This window comes from Macrotis lagotis, chromosome 1 (assembly GCF_037893015.1).
Source record: "Macrotis lagotis isolate mMagLag1 chromosome 1, bilby.v1.9.chrom.fasta, whole genome shotgun sequence".
NCBI classification, from domain to species: Eukaryota; Metazoa; Chordata; class Mammalia; order Peramelemorphia; family Peramelidae; genus Macrotis; species Macrotis lagotis.
In genome coordinates, this window is record NC_133658.1 from 232,944,685 (window position 1) to 232,972,103 (window position 27,419).

At 33.4% G+C, this 27,419-nt stretch overlaps 2 protein-coding genes across 2 annotated transcripts; both read left to right on the forward strand.

Annotated features, from left to right (window-relative positions):
- The first annotated feature begins 8,425 nt into the window (after positions 1-8,425).
- LOC141523800 (olfactory receptor 2AG1-like) lies at positions 8,426-9,370 on the forward strand. Its single transcript, XM_074237324.1, has one exon. The coding sequence runs from the start codon at positions 8,426-8,428 to the stop codon at positions 9,368-9,370; it is 945 nt and encodes a 314-aa protein (XP_074093425.1).
- A 9,236-nt stretch (positions 9,371-18,606) lies between these two features.
- LOC141515406 (olfactory receptor 2AG1-like) lies at positions 18,607-19,551 on the forward strand. The gene has a single exon (XM_074226946.1). It carries the CDS (start codon positions 18,607-18,609, stop codon positions 19,549-19,551), a length of 945 nt encoding a protein of 314 aa, XP_074083047.1.
- The last annotated feature ends 7,868 nt before the right edge of the window (positions 19,552-27,419 follow it).

Consider the following 27,419-nt stretch of genomic DNA (forward strand, 5'->3'; position numbering starts at 1 on the left):
TACCTCCTGAGAAAGGAATCTGGCACTGAGGGAGCAAAAGAAAAGAAATAGGCTCATTCTTTCCTTATAAATAAGAAAACGATAGTGGGGGCATAACCATTCTTTAGAATTATCCCTGGAAGTCAGAATGCAGCCAGAATATAAAGATTCTGGTACAAGTCCACTATAGTTATGAAAAAGATGAACAGTCCCTGAAGAAAGAAAGTGACCCTGACTGGAAATTTCATTCTTCAGTCATGATTGGTACAAAAATATAGTCTTTCAAGGCCATAGTTTGGTATTCTCAGGCTTTCAACTAGCAGCTTGTGTGATTGGGAACAGGTCTTCTTTCTCCATCAGAGGTAAGTGAGGGACTGTATGGTACAAGTCAAAGATCTGTTTAATATCTTAATCTGAGAATATCCTGTGATGTGTTAAAGAGATATTGGGTAATGGGGTGGCTAGGTGGCAAAGTAGATAGAGCACTGGCCTTGAAGTCAGGAGTACCTGAGTTCAAATCCAGCCTCAGACACTTAATAATTACCTAGCTATGTGGCCTTGTCAAGCCACTTAACCCCATTGCCTTGAAAAATCTTTTAAAAAAGAGAGAGAGATATTGTGTAGAAAGAAGGTGCAGTTAGGAACTAAAATCTACTATTCATCCAAAATTAAGAATAGAACTGCTAAAACAGGGCAGGGAGGGAGGGGAACCTGAGAATAAAGGAACCACCTGTACAGGACTCCATTATTCTTTCTTATTCCCGAATAGAATTCAGTCCCTTGAGTGCCAGGATGGGTTGACACTTTTCTTTATATCTCCAGCATGAATAAGTGATATGCACTTATTAAATCATGTTGATTCACTTATTGGGCTACAAACCTTAACTGTGAGTCACAGAACTGTTAATGCAGAAAAAATTCAGGCCCAGGTGAGGTCAGAGTTGGGAGCAAAATCCAGATCTTCTATTATTTTCATGATTCTTGCGTTCTCCAATGCATCCCTTTTTGTTATTCTAATGTGATGGAATTTTTATGCCTGACTATATCTGACTCAATCCCAGTCCACCATATGACTACTCACCAAACTGGCCTAAATGGCTTCATGAAAATTTATTATAAGTCATTGCTCTGAATGAGTCTTAACTACCTGAAATGATCAAACACCTTTTCTTAGGTTATGTCTGCAAAAGCACCTTGAATATTTGCTTCTCTCCTGATACATTGCTGCTGGTTTTCTCTACTAGCCAAAAAAAGAACCTACTAACATTCAACAGTATACCTTGACTGTTCTCTAAATTCTTTAGCCATTTATATCACTATGGATAGAATTTGCTTTGAATGGAGCCTGGTACCTATAGTATACCAGGCAACTGTCCAAGTGTGCACCAAAAAGAGAGATTATGATGATAACATCTTCCTCATCTTTTCTAAAGCTGGTGTTTCTTTAGTGTTGTTCACATTTATGTGGTGTGGCAAGAACATAAATATGTATATCTTTATCTTTTACCTGGACTTGAGGTGCCAGGTCCTTTTACTTTGAGTCATATTTCTGATTACATGAAGAACACTGTTGCTGGCTCCCCATTCAGGCAGAAGCAAAGCAATAAAGATTTAGAATAGGAAGAAACTTTAAAGATGAGCTGGTCCATTTTAGAGATGCAGAAACTGAGACCTCAGGAAGTTATGACTTGGACATTGTCAGAGAAGTATTGAAGCTGTGCTTTTTGAGACAGTGTTCATTCCATTGTATGATACTAGTTAGGTATTTATCTTTAGGTAGGTTTTACAATAGTCATAGATGAAAGGGGTATAAAGCATTTAATTTAGGCAACTTATCAATATAGCACTTGGTTGTCTTGTTTCTTCTTCCAGAAATGATTGTTCCAGCACTCTATCAAACATTTATACTTATATGTGAAAGTCAGGAAATAAAAATTTAGTGTGTTATCTTTTAAGAATGTTTACATATGTATGTTATATGTGGCTTTGAGAAAATATCATTGTTTCTATAGACTATTAAAAGATTTTCTTCTATAAAAATATTCCCAAAATCATCTATGTAACAGTTTATGAATCCTTTCAGCAAGACGTCAAGCTAATATAATGTTTAATCCATTTAGTAATATCTTAGCAAGTCAGTAATTCCACATACCAAGTGGGAAAATAAGGAAAAGCATTGAATGTGGAGTCCAAAGACCTAGGTTGGAAATCTGGTTCTTTCAGAACACAGATTTTGAGAAAGAAGATATTTTTGAGGTCTTTTTGAGGCAATTTCTTCACTTTATAGAAAAAGAAGTGAGGTCCAAGAAGATTTAAGTGACTTTCCCTTGGTCACAGATATAGCAAATAAGAGGTCTAGGTTTTGAATTAAGATATTTTGACTTCTTTGATTTAGAGAGTACCTTGCATTGAACAAGGAATTTAATCTGATTAGAATAATTTATCAGTAAGAACAGATAGATGGCATAATGGATAGAATATTAAAAATGGAAACGAATTAATTTTCATAAGTTCAAATCAATCTTCAGACAGTTATTAACTATGTGCCACTGGGTAAATCACTTAACTCTGTCTCAGTTTCTCATCTATAAAAATGACCTGGGGGGATGAAATGACAAATCATTCCAATATCTTTCCAAGAAAATGGGTTCACAAAGAGTTGCATGACTAAAAAATGATTGAACAATAATCTCATCTACAGGAGCAAAGTAATATATTATCAGTGATTCTAATCCTTCCAGGTAAAAATGTATAATCTTATGATGATTTGATTCCCAGACAAGTAAAAGGTAATAATTTAAAATGAAATAACACAAAACAGAGTCTTTCAAAGTCTGAGTGCATTTTAAAGCTTTGATAGCATAAAATTTTCAGAAATCAGATGATCAAATGTTAAATGAGATATAGAGGTTATTCATGGTCAATTTTGTATTGGATTTATTGGCATTTGAGATCCTTTAAAACTCTGAGATTCTTTAATGATAAATTCAATTCCTCCTTGAAGTCTATTTTATTCTCCATTATGATGGAGTGTCCAGACAACCCAATTCTAATTTTCATCCCAAAGGATGATAATCAGCAGTCAATGTTCAGTTTTACCACTGATGCCAACTATTCCTGCTAACGTTGTTTTAAGTTTTTCATAGCTTTATGTGTTTAGCATAACCCACATTGGCAGCTCTTTTATTGTGAGCCATTTTCCAAAATTGTACTTCATGCATTTATGTTGGAATCCTTTAAAAGCATACAATTCCCTTAACAACAGGGCCTTCTAAACCAGTTGTTAGAAACTTGACTGATTTTAAGAATAAATTTTAACAAATTTAAATATTTAACAAAATTTCAAGAAAAATTTTAACAAATTTATATATTAACTAAACAAATTTTAACAAATTTCCCTATCACTAAAATACACACACATACACACACACACACACACACACACACACACACATTAAACATATATCTATATTAAGAAACTATAGATATTTAGTATGTTCCATTTCTATGGTTACCCTTTATCACCTGTAAACATGATCTAAGAATTAGAATATCTATCACCTATCTATCTATCTATCTATCTATCTCTATATATTTCCATTGGTGTTGATTTCAAATTTGGAATATCCCACTCAAATATCATAGAATACCGTGGACTGTTAATAATTAATTCTACAGTTGAAGAAACAGAAGAAGACATCTTCTGGGATTCAACATACCAGATATTAAAAATTAAGATTGGTTTTTTAGAAAAGTTTACAACTTTACAATAAATTTACCTTTTTACTAGATTACTTTACTAGATTACTAGAATTCATATTCAATCTGTTCAAAATTCTGTTCATTCCCATCATGAGTTTAATATGCCTGGAGATCTTCTGAGCTAAGGGTAAATTGTGTCCATTGATTTTATTTTAAAATAATTTTATTATTTTAGTATTTAGTATTTCTTGTTATGGCTTTTGAACATTTTATTTGATTGTTGATGGATTGCATTCCTTCTTCTGAAAATCATTTTTCATGTCATTCATCTAATTTGACATGTATCACATTTTTAATAAGGAAAATATTTTGTCTTATAGATTTTATGTTAATTACATAGATAGTTGGATGCCATACATCAGAAATGTTTCATTAAAATATTTTTTACAAATCCATAATTTTTCTTAATATTATAGTTGCATTTATTTTGTTGGTATAAAAGCTTTATAAATTTAACATTTTTCAAATTGCTTGTTTTGTCTTTCATTTTCTCATCTATCCCTTAATTTATAGATATTCATCTACCATAATTATGAAAAGTATCACCACATATATATATACACTAGTTTTATATTTTAAATGTGACACTTAGATTCCTTATTGATTAGATTAGAATGCATTGCAGTATAAAATGTACGATGTTACCCAAAACCCATTTCTTGATTGGATATCAAGATATTTTCACATAAATTGAGAATGGTAAAGTGACTTGCCTGTTTTTTAATAAAATATTTCTTACATTTTAAGTTCTAAACTGTTTTCCACCTTCTCTCTATCCACACCCCACACTAGAGAAGGTCACTATCTGATGCAGATTTATAGCTTAGAGTTATGAATATGGATAAGTAACATCATAATATACATATTTTTATTTAATAGTTCTCTCTAAAGATTAATAACTTTTGCCTTAATAGATCCTTTGTTACTATTTTTGTAGCTCAACAAAATACTTTTTTTTCATTTAATTGGATAATTATTGGATAAGCATTGAGTAAGTAGATTAGCTTATGTAGAATTGTCATTTTCATTTTATTGGCTCTGCCCACTCCTGTTTAATTTTTCTTCAATTATTTAAATCTTACATGATTTATATAAAAATGTTTTTATTTATGTTCATATAATTCCTGGTTTTTTTTCACAGGTGTAATCCTGGGTATTTTATGCTATCTACTGTTATTTTAAATATAATATATCTTTCTATATCTTTTTTTGCAGCGCTCTTGGTAATATGTAGAAATGCTGATGATTTATTTGGGTTTATTTTATATCCTATTACTTTGCTATATCATTTATTTTTTCAATCAATTTTAGTTGAATTTCCAAGAGTCTCCATCTATATCATCGTATCTGCAGAATGAGATATATATATATATATATATATATATATATATATATATATATAATCTCATTGTCCATTTTTATTCCTTTAAATTTTTCTTTCATATAATTTTGTTACTAGAATTTCTAATATTTAATAATATTAGTGGTGCACATCCTTATTTCATTACTGATATTATTTGGAAGATGTCTAGTTTACCTCCATTCCAGACAATGGTTTTAAGTAGGTATTTCTTATTTTAAAAATTATTAATTTTGAACTTAATAAAAAACATTTCCTTGTACATAAAAAGAAAATTCAATATAAAACCATGAATTTCAATTTCTCAAAGTTTCCTTTTAAAAAAAATTATAAATACTACCTATAATTTTCAAAATTTCAAAGCTTCACTGTTTTTGTTTCCTTCTTAAGTTTTTTTTGTTCTCTCATGTGCACTTTTTTCTGCCTCTCTCCCCTATTTAGAGAAAGCTACCATTTATCTACATATACATATATATATATATATATATATATATATATATATATATATTTGTATCTATATAAAACCATACAAGACCTGCTTATTTTTAGCAGTTCTTTTCTGGAAGTGAATGATGTTTGCCTTTCACTTTCAAAGAAGATTATGACATCAGGTGAAGTGGCAAGCACTTGACTTGGTTTTGAATGAGGGTTGCTCTGTTAAGTCAACAGTCTCACTTTTTTCGTCCAAAGCCATCTAGGTCCAAAAACCAGATATGAATTAGGACAACTGCAGATGACCCTGGATTTGAGGCAATCAGGGTTAAGTGACTTGACCAAGGTCACACAGCTAATAAGATAAACTGCCATCCTCCTGACTCCAAGTTCAGTACTCTATCCACTAGATGACCAAGCTGCCCTTTGAATGGGGATAGCATCTTCCTTAATAGTCCCTTGTACTTGAATACTCAAATTGACTTAGTCCTCCAATGTTGTTCTTAAAGTAATAATTACTCCGTTGGTATAAAATGTTCTCTACTCATTTCACCTTTCTTTATTTCATGCATGTTTTTCTAAAATAAACCTGCGAATCATTACAACAGCATCGCAATCATATACCACAACTTGTTTAATGCAGTTGATGTGCATGCCCACAAATTCTATTTCTTTACTACGACAAGGGAGCTGCTATATAGAGAGAGCATACAAGTTCTCCTTTTCCCCTGATTATCTTGGAAAATAGAAATAATAGAGGTATTTCTTGGTCAAAGGCTATTTACACTTTTACAAGTTTGGGGACATAATTCCAGATTGTTTTCCAAAGTGTTTAGATTAGTTCACAGTTCATTAGTTCAAAGTTCTACCAACTACTCCACACGCCCTTGAACATGTCATTTTCCACTTCTATCATTTTAACCAATCTGATAGATATGAGAGATATCTCAAAGTTGTTTTAATTTGCATTTCTCTAGTCAATAATCTTTTAGAGCACTTTGTCTTTTGACTATATATATGTCTATATATGTATGTATATATATAAATATATATCTTTGATTTCTACTTCAGAAAGCTGTCTGTCATATTCTTTACTTACTGATCAATTAAAGAATGTCTAGTTTTCTTCTATGTATCTTCTACATAAAGTTTTTTACATATTTAAAATATGAGAGGTTTGATCTGAGAAACCATCTATATATATTTTCTCTAAGTTTTCTGGATTTAGGTAAAAGCTCCTTATAATTTTAAGGAAAAAAAATCCTTTTTGCCTATGCCTTCAAATTTTTTTATTATTATTAAATGTTTTATGTATTTTACCAACTATATGAAATGACAGTTTTGAACAATCATTTTTGCAAGGTTTTGAATTTTCCTTTATCTCTCTCTCCTTCCTTCACCTCCCCCTTCACCATGCCAAAAGCAATCTAACATAGCCTATACATGTATAACCATGCAAAACAAAGATTCCTATTAATCACACTATAAAAGAAGATACAAATTCAAACTGAAAAAAAATTAAAGAGGAAAAGAAGACATAATACATATAACAACTTTTAAAAATTGAAGAGAGCAAGCTTTGGACTACATTTAAATTTCACAGTTCCTTCTCTGGATGTGAATGAGATTTTCTATCACAAGTCTTTTAGAATTGTCTGATTATTATACTGTTGAAATGAACAAGTCCATCATAACTGATCATTATTCAATATTGCTGTTAATCTATATAATGTTCTTCTGGTTCTGCTCACTTCACTCTGCATCAGTTCATGCAAGTCTTTGCAGGTTATTCTGAAGTCTCACCTTTCAATGATTTCTTATAGAACAATACTTTGTTTTTTAATAGGAGTAAGTGTTATATTTGGTCAAAATCCTATATAATTATAGGATTTTTATTATATGGGTTATTAAAGTAATCATGCTAATAGTTTTCATTATGTCAAACCATCCCTACACTCCTGGCATAAATCCCATTCTCACAATTTTAATCTTTATGATTTATTGTTGTGGAATTCTATTTAGTATTACATTTAGGGTTTTTATATCTATATTAATTACTGAAACTGGGTTATAATTTTCTTTGTTTTTCTTCTTTTTAGTTTAGGTATCAGTATTATACTTATTTTATTAAAGGAATTTGGTAGAACTCCTTACTTTTCTATTGTGCCAAACAATTTATATAATATTGGAATTAATTGATCATTAAAAGTTTGGTAAAGTTCATTTGTAAATCTATCCTATCCTCATGTTTTTTCTTAGGAAGCTCATTTATGACACATTAAATTTTTTTCTAAAATAACTGTATTCAAATATTCTATTTCCTCTTCAGTTAATCTAGTAGCTTTTATTTTTCCAAGTATTGTTCCATTTCACTTAAAATATTAAGTTTATTGCATGTAATTGGGCAAAATAATTCTTAATAATTACTTTGATTTCATCTTCATTAGTTGTATATTAAATATTCATTTTAGATTTGCTTTTCTTCTCTTTTTGTCATCTTAACATTGTTTATCATTTTGTCAATTATAAAAACTTAGTTTTATTTATTAATTCACTATTTTTCTTACATTCTAGTTTATCAGTCTCCAATTTCCAATTTGCTGATTGATTGAGGGGATTGATTTTATTTTATACTTATCCATTATGAGGCAATCAGTATATTTATCAGACACCAACTCCATTAACAGTGGAAGCAAAATAATCAGAGGGTTATCTTAATGCCATCTCTGAGATTGTTGCCTGGGTACAATAGGGAGTTTAATCAATTAATTGACCTTAAAATAAGAAACTTTCAATGTGCTCTATTATCTAAAACTTAGAATACTCCTTAGTCATTTATATACATATTTACTGAGCATTTGTCTGCTTACAGAAAATTGAGAAATCTGTGTGATGGAACGCTCCAATATTACCTTGATAAACAATTTCTACCTTGTTGGAATTCTCCAGGAGACCAGGTACCCTGAGCTCCTCTGTGCTACCATCACATTCCTGTTCCTGATGGCTGTTGCTAATAATGGTCTTCTGCTCTTACTAATTGTTACAGACAATAGACTGCATGTGCCCATGTATTACTTGCTTAGCCAGCTTTCACTTATGGACCTGCTCTTCACAACTATCATTGCTCCCAAGACATTGGTAGATTATCTCACTGGACAAAATACCATCTCTTTTATAGGCTGTGGGATCCAGATGTTCCTTGAACTGATTGTAGGTATAGCAGAAGATATTCTGTTGGCTTTCATGGCATATGACCGGTATGTGGCCATACGTCACCCTTTGAACTACATGGTTTTAATGAGACCATCAGTTTGTTGGTCCATGGTGGCAATATCCTGGCTCTTGGCATTTTTGAATGCCCTTGTATGTACCATCTATGCTATGCATTTCCCCTTCTGTAGAAACCAAGAGATTCACCACCTTTTCTGTGAAATCCTTCCATTACTAAAACTTGCATGTGCTGACACTTCCCAATATGAGCTCATGGTATACACAATGGGAGTGACCTTCCTTCTGATCCCCCTCTCAGTTATTCTTGCCTCCTATACCTTAGTCTTGACTACTGTGTTCAATATGCCCTCAGCACAGGGAAGACAGAAAGCTCTCCTTACCTGCTCTTCCCACCTAACAGTGGTTGTGCTGTACTATGGTGCTGCCACATTTATGTATGTCCTACCCAGTGCCTACCATAACTCTTGGCAGGACAATATTCTTTCTGTGTCCTATACCATTATCACTCCAGCCCTGAATCCCATAATCTACAGTCTGAGGAACAAGGATGTGTTAGGGGCCCTGAAGAATCTTATAGGGAAAGGACCCTCAGTATCTAAACATTAGTATCTGCAAGTGAAAAGTATTTTGTTCTTAGTCTTGAGAACTAACACTATCTCCTGGTCCTTGAATTCTCCTATCTGTTTCTATGACTCTTGGAAATCGTCTTGGATACTTTTGAGATCCATGATCGGATTTCATTGTTTTATTTTTTTCCATTCTATATTTGGTTCCCTAGCAGGCACATGGACTTCTGATTATGTGACCTTTCCCCCAAACCCCAGCCCATTCAGTAAACTCCAGAGGCTCCCTATTGTCTTCAACTTCAAATATAAAAATCTCGCATTTGTCTTTTAAATCTCTTTTTTCTTCATTTTAACCTACCTTTTTATGGTGCTTATTCTTTACTCCCTTCCACATACTTTGCAATACAGTGAGACTAGCCTTTTTGCTGTTCCTCAAACAAATATTCCATCTCCCAACTCAAGACATTTCCCCTTCACATTCCCTATGCCAAGAACTCTCTCCCTTTTCATCTTTGCTTTTTTCTCAGTGGATTCCATCAAGTATCAGTTAAAATTCCACTGTCTTTCAGATATCTCATACTAGATACTTACTAAACATCTTAATTTTCTAAAACACTGGGTATTACCTTTAATACTATATCTCAGGAGAGCCCACATGTGTAGCTTCCCCACTATTATCAGTTTATATCAATTAGCCAGCTAAACTTACTTAACTTTTATAGAAAAATTGCTCAAGTGACATTATAAAAATAGTTGGTCTAAAAACCCTTCAATAATTTTGGGAACCCATTTTTTTCAAGAATACATAATCCAGGGAAATAGTAGGATCAAATACAGAGCACAAATGAGGCAAAAGGATTTTTCACAGTTCCTGGTTAAGTTTTTCCTCTCATTGGGACTTTTCAAGAAGTTTCCTTTATGCTTGCTGTAACCTGAGTTCTTCACAAAGTCCTAAAGCTGCCTTTCCTTACTGTGTCTGGTTTGTCCTCACCTCCTAATGTGGACAATAACTGATGTCCAGACACCACCTCTGGGTTTCCAATGAGAAATTTAAATTTTATGCCCTTTTGAAATTTTCCCCTGACCAAAGGTGGTGAAAGTAGGCAAAAGCTTCTCTTTTATACCACAAGTGATTCCCAGGTGAATGACTTAGAAGTGTTTTTTACCTCCTGCCTGGGCTAGCCCTTCCAAATTTGGGTTTATAACTGGTTTGTTTATACAAACACCATCAAATCCATTGCCTTTCTTTTCATCCAGTTAATTTAATCAAGTGTATTCCTGTTTTGATTGATCTAAAGTGATTTTACTAGCTAATTATTCCTTTCAGCTGATTTAAACTTGTTTTGACTGATTTTAACTTGCTTGATCAACTTAAAAAATCATTTCAAATGATTTTGACTGATTTGAACTAGTCTAAACTGGTTTTGACTAGCTTAAACTGGTTTGACCAGTCCAGTTTCCACTGGTTTAGACTAATTTTTGTTTAACTTGTCTTCAGTTTATCTGGTTAAATGAGTTTTCCATTGTTTAACCAGTTTTAACAGGTCTAAACCAATTTTGATTGGTGTGAATCAGTTTTGATCAGTTCTAATTGGATTTCACTGGATTTTACTGCATTTAAGTTTGCTGTAGAGAAACCTTGTTCAATGCAAATTTTAAAGTTTAAACACATTGTTATTTTTAAAAATCTTTCTACATCATTTAGGCCATTTTAGAGGAGCGATACCAAGTATTCCTCAGCATCAAGATCATAAAGAAAGAAAGGAACAGTCTCACCATGTAGAAGGTAGCAATGTCATCCTAACTTTTCTCTCAACAGCACTCACTTCCTGTCTAATAGTCAGGCAATACCTTGTAACATTAAATTACTTTCCATTAACTCTATTTACATTAATCTTTTGAGACTATAAAAACTCCACATTTTCCATTTGTCTTTAGCTTCAAAATGAGAACTAAACAAAAGAAGACAAAGGAACGTCCCCCAAAATTTAATTGTTTCAATCATAATAAACATTTCACTTCTAAATTAATGACTTTGCAGTCTCTTCAAAATTATATGTTATACCTGACCATCATCAGAATATAAGCATATACATACAGGCACATCATAGATATTATAAACATCAAGAAAACTAGAATATTTACCACAACATTATGTGTTTAAAGAGAGGGGGATTTTTGGGGGATAGCTAGGTGGTACAGTGGACAGAGCACCAGCCCTGGAGTCAGGAGTACCTAAGTTCAAATCTGGCCTCAGACACTTAATATTTACCCAGTTGTGTGGCCTTGGGCAAGCAACTTAATCCCACAGACTTGCAAAAACCTAAAAAAAAGAGATGGAGGGGGATTTTTGTGGTTGTGGGGAACATGTATTAAATTTACTGGTAAAATGAATAAATAATGAAAAAACTAATCTATTGATGCAGATCAGTTTGCATATCACAATATCTAGTGTTGGAGAGGAACCAGTGACACTAAGAGATTGCATGACTTGCTCAGGGTCGATCAATATGTGCCAGGAAGAGCCTAGAATTCAGATTTTTCTGACTGTCAAACTAGCACTCTATCCATTTTTCTAGGTTTCCCTTCCTATAAAGGTTTTATATATATTAAGAAATTAACAGAAAAATATACATATGCAGAAAGAGAAGCAAAAGGAGATAGAAGACAAGACAGACAATGAACAACCTGTAAAGGAGACAAAGAATGAAAATTTAAGGAGAGAGAAAATATATTTTTAAATAAACACCACTCAATTTTATAATACATATTTGGAGAAGAACCCAGAGTAAAATGTTTAGGAAGAACCCTTAGGACACTAGACTTTCTCCCTTCCTTGGCAGTTAAGGGAGTCAGGGGAATCAGGTCAAGTAATGTCCTCTCTGGGACTCATTACAGTCTGTGACCCTGGAAAAGCAGCTCCAAGATGATGCCATCTCAGATAATCAAAAAATACCATCTAAACTGAGCTGAGGTACAGATCCAATCTGAAGAGGAAACATCTGATGGGCCAACAGAGTTGACTCCCCAGGAATTTGGCTTTTACTTGTTTCATTCTTCCTAGAAGACAATAAAATCTGAATGTTGAAAGATCAATCTTTAGCACTCTTTTTAGAGTTCTACTGCTCTCCTCTCTAAATGTCACTTTTCTCTCAAACTTTGGCAAATTCTTAGCTCCTTAAACTATAGACTTCTGTTTTCTTCCCATTGCTGATCAAGAGAGGCTGGTTCAGAAAGAATAAGGTAAGATAAACATCTTTTTTGATAAGCAGCTTTTTCTTGATCCTCACACATGAAAGAAAGAGAAAGGCAGTGTATAGGTACATGCAATCTTAGTATTTCCTGAACTATGAACTTACTTGCCTAATTATATTATCAAAGAAGCCAAACATTACCAAAAAGTAGATGCACTCCTAACCATCTCATCAAAAGAATCCCATCCCTGGTAAATAATATAAAATCCGCCCTCCCCACACACACAGGTTTACAGTTGATTATTTTAGACTTTCAGTCTAACCATAGAGGAGTCAAGGGAGTTGGGGACTGACACTCTTTCTCAATGTTATATAAGTGAGGAATTTTGTTTTCTGTATCAAAGAAGAGACATACAGAATCTGAATCAACTTTAGAAAAAATGGGTGAGAGACAGGGTTGAAAGAAAACAGGATCTAAAATTCTCTTTTTCATTTAAAGAAAGAATGATTACATAGGATGCTCATAAGGAAGTCAACACGGCCACTTGTATACATAGCTTTTCTCCTTTGCCCACAAATTTTCCTGATGAAGCATAACCCTATTGATGAGGAGAAAAAGAGGACCAGTGACAAGCATGAATTGGTTGTGAGTCACCCAGGGAGTTACATAGTTGATGCTAGAACTCTTATCTCTTTATAGTGCCTTAGTTTCTGACTTCCACAACAGTGTTTTCTGCTTTAACCAACCCCTTGGAATGTACTTTAAACTAATAAATCTGAGAGACAGAATTCAGATTCTTATTCTTATTCTTACATACATTAACCTCTCACCCTCCAACCTCCCAGTATAACTAAACTGAAATATTCAATAAGTTTTAATTTTGTAAAGCCATTTCTCCAACTCAGTTCCCACAAGGAGCCCTATGACCATAGAAATACTATAGACTCTACAAATTCCCAAGAGAGCTTCTGGTTTAAACTCATAGTCAAAAGAATCTCTAATACATTTTCTCCCCTTATATATCACAACTTACATTAGATATTCAATATCTTTCTCCGAAGAAAGAATTTTGCCTTTGTTCAATAGGTATATCCAATTTAGACTTGTAAACTATTAAAATATGGCCATAAGAAAAAAAATATAAGGTGAAGAGTTAAAGGAAGGGATTTAATTTTAATTTTATCAAACCCTCTGCTAAATGTTACACAAACTGAGTAATATCCCAGGGGGACTCAGGCTTCTACTTTAACTTCTACTTATATTTGAGGTTGTTACTTTTTCAAAGCTTTGTTTTTGTTTTTCATGTGTATGTGCAGGATTCATACTATAGATATTAGTGGTTTTCTACCTCAGATGGAATCTAAATCCAAGAGTCTCTGATGGCTTCTGAAATCCCCCAAAAAACTTCTGGCATTTAATCTTGTGCTCTATCTACAACACCATAATCCATTAATTATACTCCAGTGTCTGAAAAGCTATTTTCCCAATCTTCCCCTCTTCCAAACTTCTTCTCCAAAGAGAAGATCAGAGACACGTTCTAGTATATGTCTGTTTCCAGATTTTTTTTCTTATGAACTCTCTCCTCCTGACCATTATCATTTCCATGACACGGTGGGAAAGGATAGGAGATGGAAAAAAATATAAATATGATTTTCCACTATAGAAATTCCTGTTTCTTATTTAAACATTCCTATTCTCCTTTTCAAATGGAGTTTGTAAATGTATGTGAGGTCTAACAATAAATCCATTCCTTAATCTTTGTGTAGATTTAGAGCTCAACTATTCAAAATCCTCATTTTAATGATGAAGAAACCCCAAAGCATAGATGTTTAATAACTTGCTCTAGTTAACTCAGGTATTAAATAGGTTCCCACTAGATGGCATAGTGGATAAACCGCCAGATCTAGAGTCAGGAAGACTTGAGTTCAAATTTGACCTAAGTCACTTACTGTCACCTTGGGCAAATCACTCAAGCATGCTTGCCTCAGTTTCTTTCTCTGGAAACAGAGTTGGAGAAGGAAATTGCACACCACCCTAGTGTCTCTGCCCAGATAACCCCAAAATGAATCACAAAGAGTTGGACACAAATGAAAATGACAATAGATGAGGAAACAGACAGAGGGAAGTTAAATGACTTTCCCAAGGTTACATGGAAACTAATAAATCTGAGAAATAGAATTCAGATTCTGGTCTTCCTTCCTTCAAGTACAGGGCACTATACTCTATGACACGTAATAAACCATTGTAGATAGAATGAACTCCTTTTCACTCTCTTTCATTTCCTTCTTTTATGTTAATTTTCCTTATTCTAGATATATTAAATCGAAACATACATTATCATCTTTATGAACATTTCATAATTGCATTGTATCTCAGTCTCCACCCTTCTGAAAAGAAAATGAACATTTCATTATTTCTCCAGCCTGGTCTCCACAATCCACTCACACTCATTCCTGTATAATTCACACATTTCCCATCCTATTCTGAACCATCACTACCTCAATAATCATTCAAAGTTGTTCTTGGTACTCCATTCCCTAATCCTCTAATCCCACTCCCCATAACCCAATTTTCCACTCTGAAGTTACCCAACTCTTCCACTATCTCCTCTGGAATCCTGTTTCACAGGGAACAAATTAACTTTTTTCTTTAGTCTATTTCTTGCCCAATGTTTCTATCTTCCAGTACTCAATGAAACCTATCTCCTTTCTAATAATGCAGAATCCCTGTTTTCCCTTTCCAATACTAACTTTGGTTTCTTTCATTCATTCACTCACCTCACTGAGAAAGGTGGGTAAGTACTGCTTGCTCCTTCTTACCACTTTAAGGCATTTCTTCTACTTCCCTGACCCAGTAATTTTTCTTCCTTAGAGATTCACTCAAGAGATATCTCTCACCCAATTAAAATTCTGGTATTCATTGGCAAATGATCTCCAAAACACTTCCCTTTTTTCCAGAATGATTTCAATGCCTGATTTTTAATCTTGCTATTCTTCTCAAATCCTGCCCTCATACTAGGGGATGCCGACATATATTGATACTCTCTCAAGCACTCCTCACCTCCGACATTTCACATGATATACTTCTTGCTAATTTGACAACACTAAAAGATTACCATGTACATGATCTTGGTAATGTTACCATCCTATTAAAGACAATAGTCCTTGAAATAATAGTAATAATAATTACCCTTTATATAAACACTTTAAGGATATATATGTATATACAAACATTATATATATAATCTTCTTTGATACTCTCATCAATTCTGTGAAGAAGACACGTTTATTATTAATATTTAATAGATGGGGAAACTGAGGCTAAGAGAATTGTGATGTATCCAGGTCTCTAAAATTATAAATGTCTTTTTCAATATATGAACTAAGATTTTCCAGACAAGTCTATCAATTGTATCACCTAACTCCTTAAAATTAACTTATTTTTATTAAATTTTAACAATCCTTTTTCCCCTCCTAAAGTTTATGGTACAATTAACAGAATTCATAGTATTTCTTCTCTAGTCCATCACAAATCTCCTGATATTTTACTCACTCATCCCTAAAATTCCCATCCTTTCTACTTCAATAATCACTTCCTCATCATTTGTCAAAATTAGACCCAGCAAAGTTGATCAATGTCAATTCCTTGTTGATTCCTCTACCATTTAGAGAAAAAAATTCAATTTAACCAAAGCATAAATTTCTCAACTGTTCAAATTTTTGCAGACATCTCCATCCAGATACTGTAAGTTCCATATAACTCTAAGATTATACAGCCAGGTCATAGTTTGGATCTAATTTCCAAATTTTTTCTTTAATTTATTTCTTCTAATTTCTTTGACTTAAACCCCCATGACAATGTCAAGTCTGATTCTCCTTCCAATGATCCTCACACAGGTGTTCTATACCACAATCTCTCCTTCTAGCTCCCATAAAACTTCATATCTTTATATAGATATTTCTTTGTAATATGCAATGCTATTTCCTTGACTCTTTTAACTCTTTGTTTCTTGTGAATATGGTGAATGTTTCCAGAAGCATAATCTTAGCATAAATATTTAATCTCACCTAACCCAATTAAACCTATAAGGTCAAATTTACTTAATGAGTTAGGATCTATTTTGCCCTTCTTTCTGCTTAGTATATGTAGACATCCTAGGTCCTTTATTTTATTACTGGATTCCTTATTTTATTATCTTTCTCCTTCAAAGTACTCCTTTCTTTTACATTCATTAGAATTTTGGATTTTAGTATCATTATTGGTTTGTTTTTTTCAACAAGTCAATGGGGTTAAGTGATTTGCCCAAGATTACACAGCTAGGTAATTATTATGTCAGACACTTAATTTGAACACAGGTCCTCCTGACTTCAGGGGCAGTACTCCATCCACTGGACCACCTAGCTGCCCTGGATTTAGTATCATTTTATGGCAATCAGATTAGTATATCTATGAAGACACCATTCTTCCTGTTCTCTCCTTTTTTTTGTTTTAAAGTCTATATTACTTAACTCCAAATATTAAGTGACTCTATGTAATTTTATTTATTCTCATTTCTCTTAGTACATGCTAGAAATTATTTTTCATCCCTTAGATTTTTCTTTCTTTCCTTGAGTTATGCTCTTTTTTTCCTTTTATGACTTCTCAATGATTCCCTTTCCCCCCCCAACAGAATTTCCTTGGTTAAAAAATAATACATTACAAAAAGAAATAAAAGCATTATTTTGTCTCTAAATGTATAACTTATTTTTTATCTACAGTTCACCACCTCTATAATGAAAAGCATAAGATATGACTCACAATATTTTTAATTATAAGTTCGCTATTATTTTTTCAAAGAACACTTTCTTATGACTAAAAATTGAAAGTGGTGATGCATTCCCCTATCACTTTGATCTTATCTTTCAGAATGGAATTCAACCTATAAATTGTGCATATATACTTGCTATTTTTATAATGGTAGGAATACAAACGTACCATACTCCCAGAAAAATCAATGTAAAATTAAGCTATCCTGGTCCTTTGAACTTTGGAGATTGAGTTTCTTAGATAGAGACTAAATGTTGTTGGAAACTATTTCTTTATCATACATATACCTGATCTGAGTGATTGTTAGAATAGGGGAAGACTTCTGAGTAATAATTTATCATATGAGCCTTGCTTTTCAATCAGTAGAATAATGCAATCTTCCAATCTTTTATTTGTAATTAATACATTCCTTCCAGTATTTTATGCAAGCAGAATGAAAGAGAAACTGATTCATTATCAGAAAGTAAATTATTTAATTAGACACAGATAGTTCCTTGCATTTCTCTTATAATAATTCTATATCTTAATTCTGTGCACAGTAGCAGTTCCACTTAGCCACAGGTATCATTAATAGCCACTCAGCCTTGAAATTTGTACATGAATTGTAGGTCCATTGGTTTCTTTTGTTTCCAGAAAGTCAAAAATATTTTTTCTTTCAACACTGCATCTATCCATAGGACAGCTGCCCAACTCATTGTCATGAAGTATGGGATATGTAGATGAATCCAAAAGAAAATTTGTCCTGACCCCTGAAATCCTCACTTCATTTGATTTAGCTACAATTTGTTGTACATTAGTCAAAAGAAATTTGCACATTGGGGTTGGCTCTCCATAAATCTATTCCCTTTCATCACAAACAATAAAACTGAAAAATGCAAGCAATAATTTAAAAATCCAGGAAAAAATGAAGTTATGAGGAAAATCTTAAAGAATCATCCCATTACATTATGCCTGACAATTTAATAATTTTATAGGTGTTTGTACTCTAAAACAGTTCTGCTTAGGTGTTTACATTTATGTACATATTTTAAAGCAATTTGTCGCACTTTACTGGCTCAATTTGATGTTAATATCCTTGTTAGTTGTTAGAAAAGCTTTTCAGAAAGTAAGCTCAATAATTGTTGGCAAGAGTCCAGTTGACCAAAGAGAAATCTCTCACCCAATTTATTTATTACCTATTGACTTTTAGTGGTAAGATCATATATTTTCCATTTTCCTGGATTTGTCAGTCCTGTGTATTCACTTCTGTTTCAATCTAGGAAAAAAGTCTGAGCAATGGAGTTCTGGAACACCACCTTTGGAAATTATTTCATCCTCATTGGAATTCTCCAGGACAGTAAGTACCCTGGATTGGTTTGTGCCACAATCACATTCCTCTACCTGGTGGCCCTGATCAGCAATGGCCTCCTGCTCCTGTTGATTGCAATGGACAAGCGGCTCCATGTACCTATGTACTTCTTGCTCAGCCAGCTCTCTCTTATGGATCTGCTGTTTACAACTATCATTTCCCCCAGAACACTATTGGATTACTTTCGTGGACAGAGCACCATCTCTTTTATAGGATGTGGATTTCAGATGTTTCTGGTAATGACACTTGGAGGTGCTGAGGACATCCTGCTTGCTTTCATGGCATATGATCGCTATGTGGCTATTCAACAGCCCCTGAACTATATGATCTTCATGAGCCCAAAAATTTATTGGTCCATGGTGGCCATATCCTGGCTTGTAGCTTCCTTGAATTCCCTTGTCCATTCCACATACACTATGCACTTTCCTTTCTGCAGAGCCCGGGAGATAAACCACTTACTTTGTGAAATCCCTCCACTGCTGAAACTGGCATGTGCTGACACCACCAAGTACCAGTTCATGGTATACACAATGGATGTGACATTCCTCTTCATTCCCCTTTCTGCTATCCTTACCTCTTATACACTTGTTTTAACTGCTGTATTACACATGCCTTCTACACAGGGAAGACAGAAAGCTCTCCTTACCTGCTCTTCTCACCTGACAGTGGTTGGGCTTTACTATGGAGCTGCTGTGTTCATGTATGTCCTGCCCAGTGCTTACCACAGTCCTCAGCAGGACAATATCCTCTCTGTATTCTATACTATTATTACTCCAACCCTGAATCCCCTAATTTATAGTTTGAGAAATAAAGATGTATTGGGAGCTCTGAATAAGGTGCTAGGGAAAGGTTCCTTAGCACCAAAGCTGTAGAATGCCAAACAGGTCTTTACTTGAGCTTCCATATGAAAGTCATTAGCAAGCAGATTGTCTCACAGCTTCTTTCAAGCTGTCTGGAACAACTCATAGAGTACCATAATCAAATTTTTCCTTTTTTCTTACTTCAGTGCTCCCACATTCTATACATGAGGTGAGAGGCATTTACAGAAGTGCTATATAAGGTAAATTCTAGAGAGGTACAAAATAGTTTTCCTTAATTTCTGATGATAGGTGTGCTTAGATCACAAAACTCATACTTCATAATGTATTCTAGAAATTTTTTTTAAAGAAATTGAAGTAAAAATCAGCAGTCTATTTGAGGAATACACTTTCCCAATTTTGAAAACTAACAAAAATTGTCCCCCTCCAGTCTTGTGATATTTTTATTAAACTTTGTGATTTTTCAAAGACCACAAATAATACTCAGCAATCACTTTTGTGAACAGAATTCATTGTATAATAATTTCACCACAAGCCCATTCAGCCTGTATTTGAAAATGTCAAGGAAGAGCAAATCCGCTATTTCCATGGGAATTTCAGTTTGGGTTAACACATTAATGAGTTTTTACTTTTATCAAATAAAGTTAAGGATCACTCACTCAGCAATAGGAAGCATGATAAAAAAGGAAGATAGAAATGAAGAACTTTTCAAAAGACACAAGGTATTATGCATGACTAGGAAAAATATGAGCAATCACAAAGTGATAGCAAGGGAAAAACCTATAGTTTCCTTAACAGTAAAATAGAATTGAACATGTAGCATGAGAAACAATGACACTGGACCACCCAGCACATTATGTCCTCAATCAGAGAGGGTACTGTACTCTATGAACAAGACAAAATGGAAGTAACTCAAAGGAAATATGAGATATGTAGTATTGGAATAACCACTCCAGCTATTCACATGAACTATTTGTACATGACCTGTGGTACAGCATTCCAAGTTTGTATTGGTCTGATCAGTGACAATTGGACATATCATAATTTGTGTCTAATGTGGTGGTGTCATTTTGGTCTTCTTCAATAATAAAGGACAAGAATTGAACCATCTATAAAATGGGAATATCAATACCATTTACATTCCTGCATTGTAAATAAAATATGTAAAGTACTTTGCAAACTTTTAAGCATAATGTAAATGCAAATTTTCATCATAATAGCATGAAAATTATATTTGATGATATTATTGTGATTATAATGTTCTTCAAAGGTACAAGCCACATCTGCCTCTCATATGACAAATTATCTGCTAATGACTGATTAAAGCATTTCAAAGCAGTTTGAAGAATAGTTGGGGAAGGGATTGATAGCATAAAGTATCAACTTAAAATAATAACCCCCTAAAACTAACTTTCTCTCAAGAGCTTCTCCATCCTCTTCTTTTTCCTCTTTTTCTTTTTTAATATTTCCTTCCTTCATTATTTCAAAGTTCTCCATTTTTCTTAATAAATTGAAGATCAGAGAGGCAATCCCTTAATCCTTTCACCTTGTAGATGAAATATCCTGCACTTTTTACACTGTAGGGGTTTGGGGAGGTCAACTTTCGAAGAAATATAAATTTGTGCAATGGGAATATCTCCAAGGTTCTGCCCTAGGAAGTATTCTTCTCTTTACTTTTTATACTAACTCAATTTCAGGTCTCAGAAGGTCACATTGATTCAAAATAGTCATCTGCAGATGCTTCCCAGATTTATGTATCTATTTATAACCTCTTTTCTTCCAATCTACCATTACCACTTTTTGTTTGAACAACTCATATTGGGTGTCCCAAAGATTTCTTAAAATCAACATACTCAATGTATGTGTATTGCCTACATCAGATTATTTGCTTTCATGGAGATGGGAGATGGATGAGTGAAAGGAAGAAAAATGTGGAACTCAAAAGTTTACAATGAGATGAATGTCGAAAACTATCTTTGTATTCAATTGCAAAAATAAAATAAAATAAATTCAACAAGTCCAAAACAGAACTCATTTCTTTCACAAAAAAATTTTCCTTTCTTTTCAGCTGCTAAAGGAGAATCATCTTCCCTGTTACCCAAGTTCCCAATTCCTGTGTCATTATAAATACTATATGCATCCAATATTTTGTTCAAGCTTGTTTTTTTTACTTCAACATCTTCCAAATATGTTCCCTTATTAAAACCCAAATAACTACTACCATTATATAAAAGCTTATTGAAACGATATTACAGGTTCAGTTCCAGGCCACTGCAATAAAGAAAATATCACAATAAAGAGAATCATATTAATTTTTTATTTCCCAATGCATATAAATACTTTTTAAATTATATTGTAGTCTTTTACATTCTTAATAATGCACACAATTTAAATGTATACAACATAAGTATATTATTGCTAATGATTAAAAATTATTTAAAATTATATTCAAATGCTAATCATCATCTGAGACTTCAATGAGTCATAATCTTTTTCTGATGTAAGATTTGTCTTAATTTTGATGATTGCTGATTATCAGGGTGGTGGCTGCTGAAGGTTGGTGTGACTATGGCACTTTCTTAAAATGTGACAACTATGAATTTTTCTGCCTTCATTGACTTTTCCTTTCCCATGAACAAGTGCACTTATATGATGTTGTAGGGGAATTAATGACTTAATTTCAAGACAAGGTTGCGTCTTAAGTCATAGTAAGGCCAGAGAAGAGGAAGGTAGAAGGAGAACAGCAGGTCACTGGAGAAGTCAGAACACAAAACATTTCATTCACCATCATATATGGGTGTGAGTTCTTTTTATGTTTTAGTAGTACATTATTTTTTCCAATTTTACATGATTTTGAAGATTCATTTTTTATAAAATTTTATGTTTCCAATATCCTTTCCGCTAAGACAGTAAGAAATTGTATGTGTTATATATCTTTAATCACATAAAACATCTTAATTCTGTTGTGGAAGAAGAAAATTTGCTTAAAAAGTTGAATTTTGCAAAAAAAATAAAATAATAAAAACAATGAAAATATTATGCTTTGTTTTGCATTCAGACTCCAACAGTTCTTTCTGTGGAAATGGAAAGCATTTTCCATATCCCTCACAACTTGTTCAGCCATCTCCCTATTGATGTATATCCCATCAATTTCCAATTCTTTGCCATCACAGAAATACCTTGAATTATCATAATACTGAGAAGAGCCAAGTCAATCATAGCTAATGACTACATGATGTTGTTGTTACTGCGAACAATAGTATCAGTTCACATAATCTTTCCAGGTTTTTCTGAAATCTTCCTGCTCTTCATTTCTTCTGGGCACAAGAGTATTCTATTATACTCATATACCACAACTTGTTTAGTCATTCCCTTTGATGGGCAGTCTTGCAATTTCCAATTCTTTGCCCCCAACCAGATAGTCACCACAAATATTTTTGTACAAATAAGTCCTTTCCCTTTTTTCCATGATCTCTTTTGAATACAGATATCGTAATGGTATTGCTGGATCCATGGGTATGCACATTTTGATAACCCTTTTGGCATAATTCCCAATAGATTGTTGGATCAGTTCACAATTCCACCTACAGTGTCAGTAGCTATAGTATCCCAAAACAATTACAACAGTATCAACTATAATCAGTGACCAGATATAATTAGGTCATTACAGATTACAGACCATTACAGATAATAATGAGAAAGTTTGAAATATTGTAAGAATTATCAAAATGTGACGCAAAAACATGCTAATGGAAATATGGTGACCATAGATTTGATCAACACAGGGTTGCCATCAACCTAGAATTTGGAAAAAAAATCTGTGAAACATAATAAAGCAAAAAATAAAACAAAAGAAAGCAAAAAAGAAACTTCCTTCATTGCCTTTCACCTAGACCATTGCAGTATCCTTCTAATTAGCCTCTCTATCTCAAAAATCTTCCCATTCCAAATCATCTTCTACTTACCTGGCAAAATTTTTCTCCTTATTTGTGCTGCTAATAATATCACACCCCTCTCCTACACATAGGCCTACCCTACCCCATCCCCATATTATCTCCAGAATAAAATATTTCTATTTGGCATTTTAAGCCCTTCACCACCTGTTCTCTCCGTATCTTTCAAGTTGTTGATCTATCTATACTGGCCTATTTGCTAATACATTATATTCCATCTCTTAATTCTTATAGAAATTATAGTAAATGGAGATGCAAAATTCAAGGTATACTCAATTTATTATTTAGGCTAGTAATAATGAATAAATTGAGTAAATGACTCAAAATAAAATATTACAGCAAGTTATTATTAGGATATTAATACACTATAATCAGATAGGATTTATATCAAGTAGGCAAGAAAGCATTCAAAATTAGGATTTCAACATAATTGAACATAGCAATAAGAAAACCCACAGAAATTATAATATAATCTCAATAGATGCCCAAAAAACCTTTGGCAAAATATAACATCCATTCCTTTTCTTATTCATATTCCTTTTTCTAGAGAGTATAGGAATAAATGGAATTTTTCTTAAAGTAATAAGCAACATCTATCCAACCCATCAACAAATATTATATGTAGTTGTGATGAACTAAAAGCATTTAAAATGAGATCAGGAGTGAAAAAGGAATAGCCTAAATTGATGAATATAGGAATTTATCACCACACTGGAGAAAAGCAATTTATGTCTTGGAAATAGGGTTCATAAACATTATCAAGTAAAATCATCCACCCATTTAGAAATTTGCCATTTAGCAGTTTCCCTGTTTAAGTGACATGTGCAGGATCACATAGTGTCTGAGACTTGATTTGTACTCATCTTTCCTGACTCTAGACCTAGTACCCCATCCACTACCTATCCAATTAGTTAACTATGACCTTGATGCAGAAAAGAAAATTAAACACAAGAATATTAAGTAGCTTTCCCAAGGTTGTGCAAGTATTAATAGTCAGAGACAGGATTTCAAAATAGGCATTACAACTCTAGACTAAACAAGGACAAAAATGAAAACTTAACCGATTTGCAAATGATATGATGTGTGCATGCATCCCTTAGAGAAACAAAAAATTCGATATACTTAGTACTTTAAGTAAAGTAGCAAGATGCAAAAAATATACAAGGGATAAAATTTCCTATATATAATTTCCAAAAATCGAGAAGAAAGAGAAATACCATTTAATATAAAAATAAAGAAGAGAAACAAAACAATGGGGATAACTAGTTAGGGGGAACCCAATATAAAATTAAAAGTGCTATCAGTTCAATCAGTTCAACCTTTCTAGCAATCTATATGTTATCTGATATTGATTCAGACTTGGAGATGCAAGTCACTGGTCCCTAAGGGTGATTATTTGTATTTACCTTTGCATAAGTAATTACCGATATGTCAGCATGAATATTTTTAGTATGTTTCACAAGCAGCCTCCAGGATTAATTAACCAAATACAGAATTCAGTTATCCTTTAAGTTAATATATATGTTATCTATTTTTAATATAATATTTAACAATCCTGGTAATTATGCATCTTTGTACCTATTAAGTTTGTGCAAAAATCATTCCCCAAAAATTCCACACAGGATTTATAAAAATATAATTACAAATGCATTTTCTTTTTTCCCTAAGTTTTCACCTCACCTCATTTATGGGTTGATTTTCATTACTAGCATATTCCAAAGTCCAAATAAATTCATCAGAACAGAAATAAAACAATGATATGTTGGGATTCCACCTAGAAAATTATGACATGAGATATTATGAAATTATTATGATAATATTGTGATGTTACTATTATTATTATGATATTATGATAAGGCAAATATTGAGATTCATCCAAGACTAGAAAGACACTAATTGAAATGGCTAAATAATCTTTGAAGTCATAGGGCTTGAATCATGTTTTTATCCTCTTTGCAGAAATGTTCTAAGTATTTATATGTAATCTTCACTCTCTCTTTAAAACTTGGAAATCTCTAATCTTTTCTCTAATTAGAAATCAAATTGAATATTTTTAAATGAAATCCTCTTATTTGATAAATTGTTTTTAATATATAGAAGTATGCCTTTTTTCTGTTTTTGATCAAGTCCTAAGCTGAGAAAGAGATCTGATATCAATTTTTGTGCGTTTTTAGGAACAAAATATTATTTAAGTATTGCTCTGATTTACAGAAGCTAAGGAAAAGAAAGACAGGTAATGGCTGATCCCTAAGCAACCTTAGTCTCCATGAAAGGATGAACAATAAAGAAAAGTATAGGAGCATGAGAGGTTACTTAAGGGATCTTACTCCCCAAGAGTTGGCCACCTTTCCAAAAGAAGACAAGCGTTCAGAGGTAAGTAGTAAGGATGATTATAGAAGCCGTAGAACTTTGGGAATTGTGCTATCCTAGAGTGGGCTAGCTTCTCAAAGGAAGATAAGCAACTCAACTGAGGAGTGAGTAAGTTTCTAAAGGAGCTATAAGGTGACATAATTTAGATACATGTTGATGGGGGCAGTAACTCAGAGAGCAGAGATGAAGTAATTAGGGATATTTAGATGAGGGGTGATATTTGAAAGACTTAATTTTTTCAGGCTAAGGCAGGGGTCTGTTGTTTTGTTTATAGAGGTTTGTTTTGGGACTGGGGGGTAGTGGTTTACAGAATTCTTGAAAGGGAGGAGGAAGTACTTGACTAAAAAATAAGTATTTTTTTAAAAAATTAATTGTCCTCCTCTCATACCTTAGATAATGGGAGGTAGGGACAAGGTCAGTGCAGAGGCAATAGATTAATTAAAATATATTTTCCTGTCCAATATTTCCTCTACTTCATTCACCAGTCAAATAATTTAGGATCACATTCATCTGGGAGTCAGGACAAAGGTCTCTGTTATTCTGAAACTACTTTCTGTTGAACAGGGTATGGAGAGCTGTCCTTACCTAGAAGGTTTTCTTTGAGGAGGAGAATCAGCTGAGGCAGGATTCAAGGGCTCTGGCTCCTGGTTTCAAGTGCCTTTAATCTGGGGGGAACAAATTTTACATGAAGATTAACCCAACAGGGACCAAAAATAAAAGTAAAAGAAAAATGATTAGGAATAGGATCACTAAGGGGAAAATCCAGGAGCCCCACCCAGGAGAGGGACCTGGGAAAGAATAACAATGCAAGGAAATATAGAAAGTAGAAATCATGATCCATGATCCAACAAAGATTCAGGCCAATTAGTAATTAAATCAATGTACCTAATATCTTGTAGCAGTTCCCAATCCTGCTCCTTTCAGTACGTAGGGAAACACTAGAAGGCCATGATGTGCTTTCATCCTTATCTACTATTGACTACCAGTTCTGACTGTGAGGATTTACTATCAGATGGAAACACTGGGACCTGATAATAACATCAAAATAGTTTTTGAAGAGTTAATGCATATACACCAGGATAAATTATCTAAACATCTGTTTGGTTTCAGGCAAGAGTCACACTTGAAACCAACCTTGTAGTAATAATATCACCTTATATCCAGACTCAGGAAATAAGAAGGTGAAAAACATTCTTTTTCAATGGAACACAATAGGGGAATTTATCCAGAGGAACCTAGTGTTGAGCTGAGGCCAAAGACTATCATGTTGGCTTTTTTTCCCTCCCTGACTTCCACCTGTAATAATTCTCTCTGAGGGGTTTATGGAATTACCCACACATGGTGGATTACTGGCATAATAATTCATCAGAGACAAGGGTGGGGCTAGGTGGTGCAGTGTATAGAGCCCTGGCATTGGAGTCAGGAGCACTTGGGTTCAAATCCGACCTCAGACACTTAATAATTACCTAGCCATGTGTCCTTGGGCAAGCCACTTAACCCCATTGCCTTGAAAAATCTATAAAAACAAACAAAAACTTAATTCATCAGAGAACAATACTTGAATTCAAACCTCAAAACAAAATCACTTATAGTCCCAAA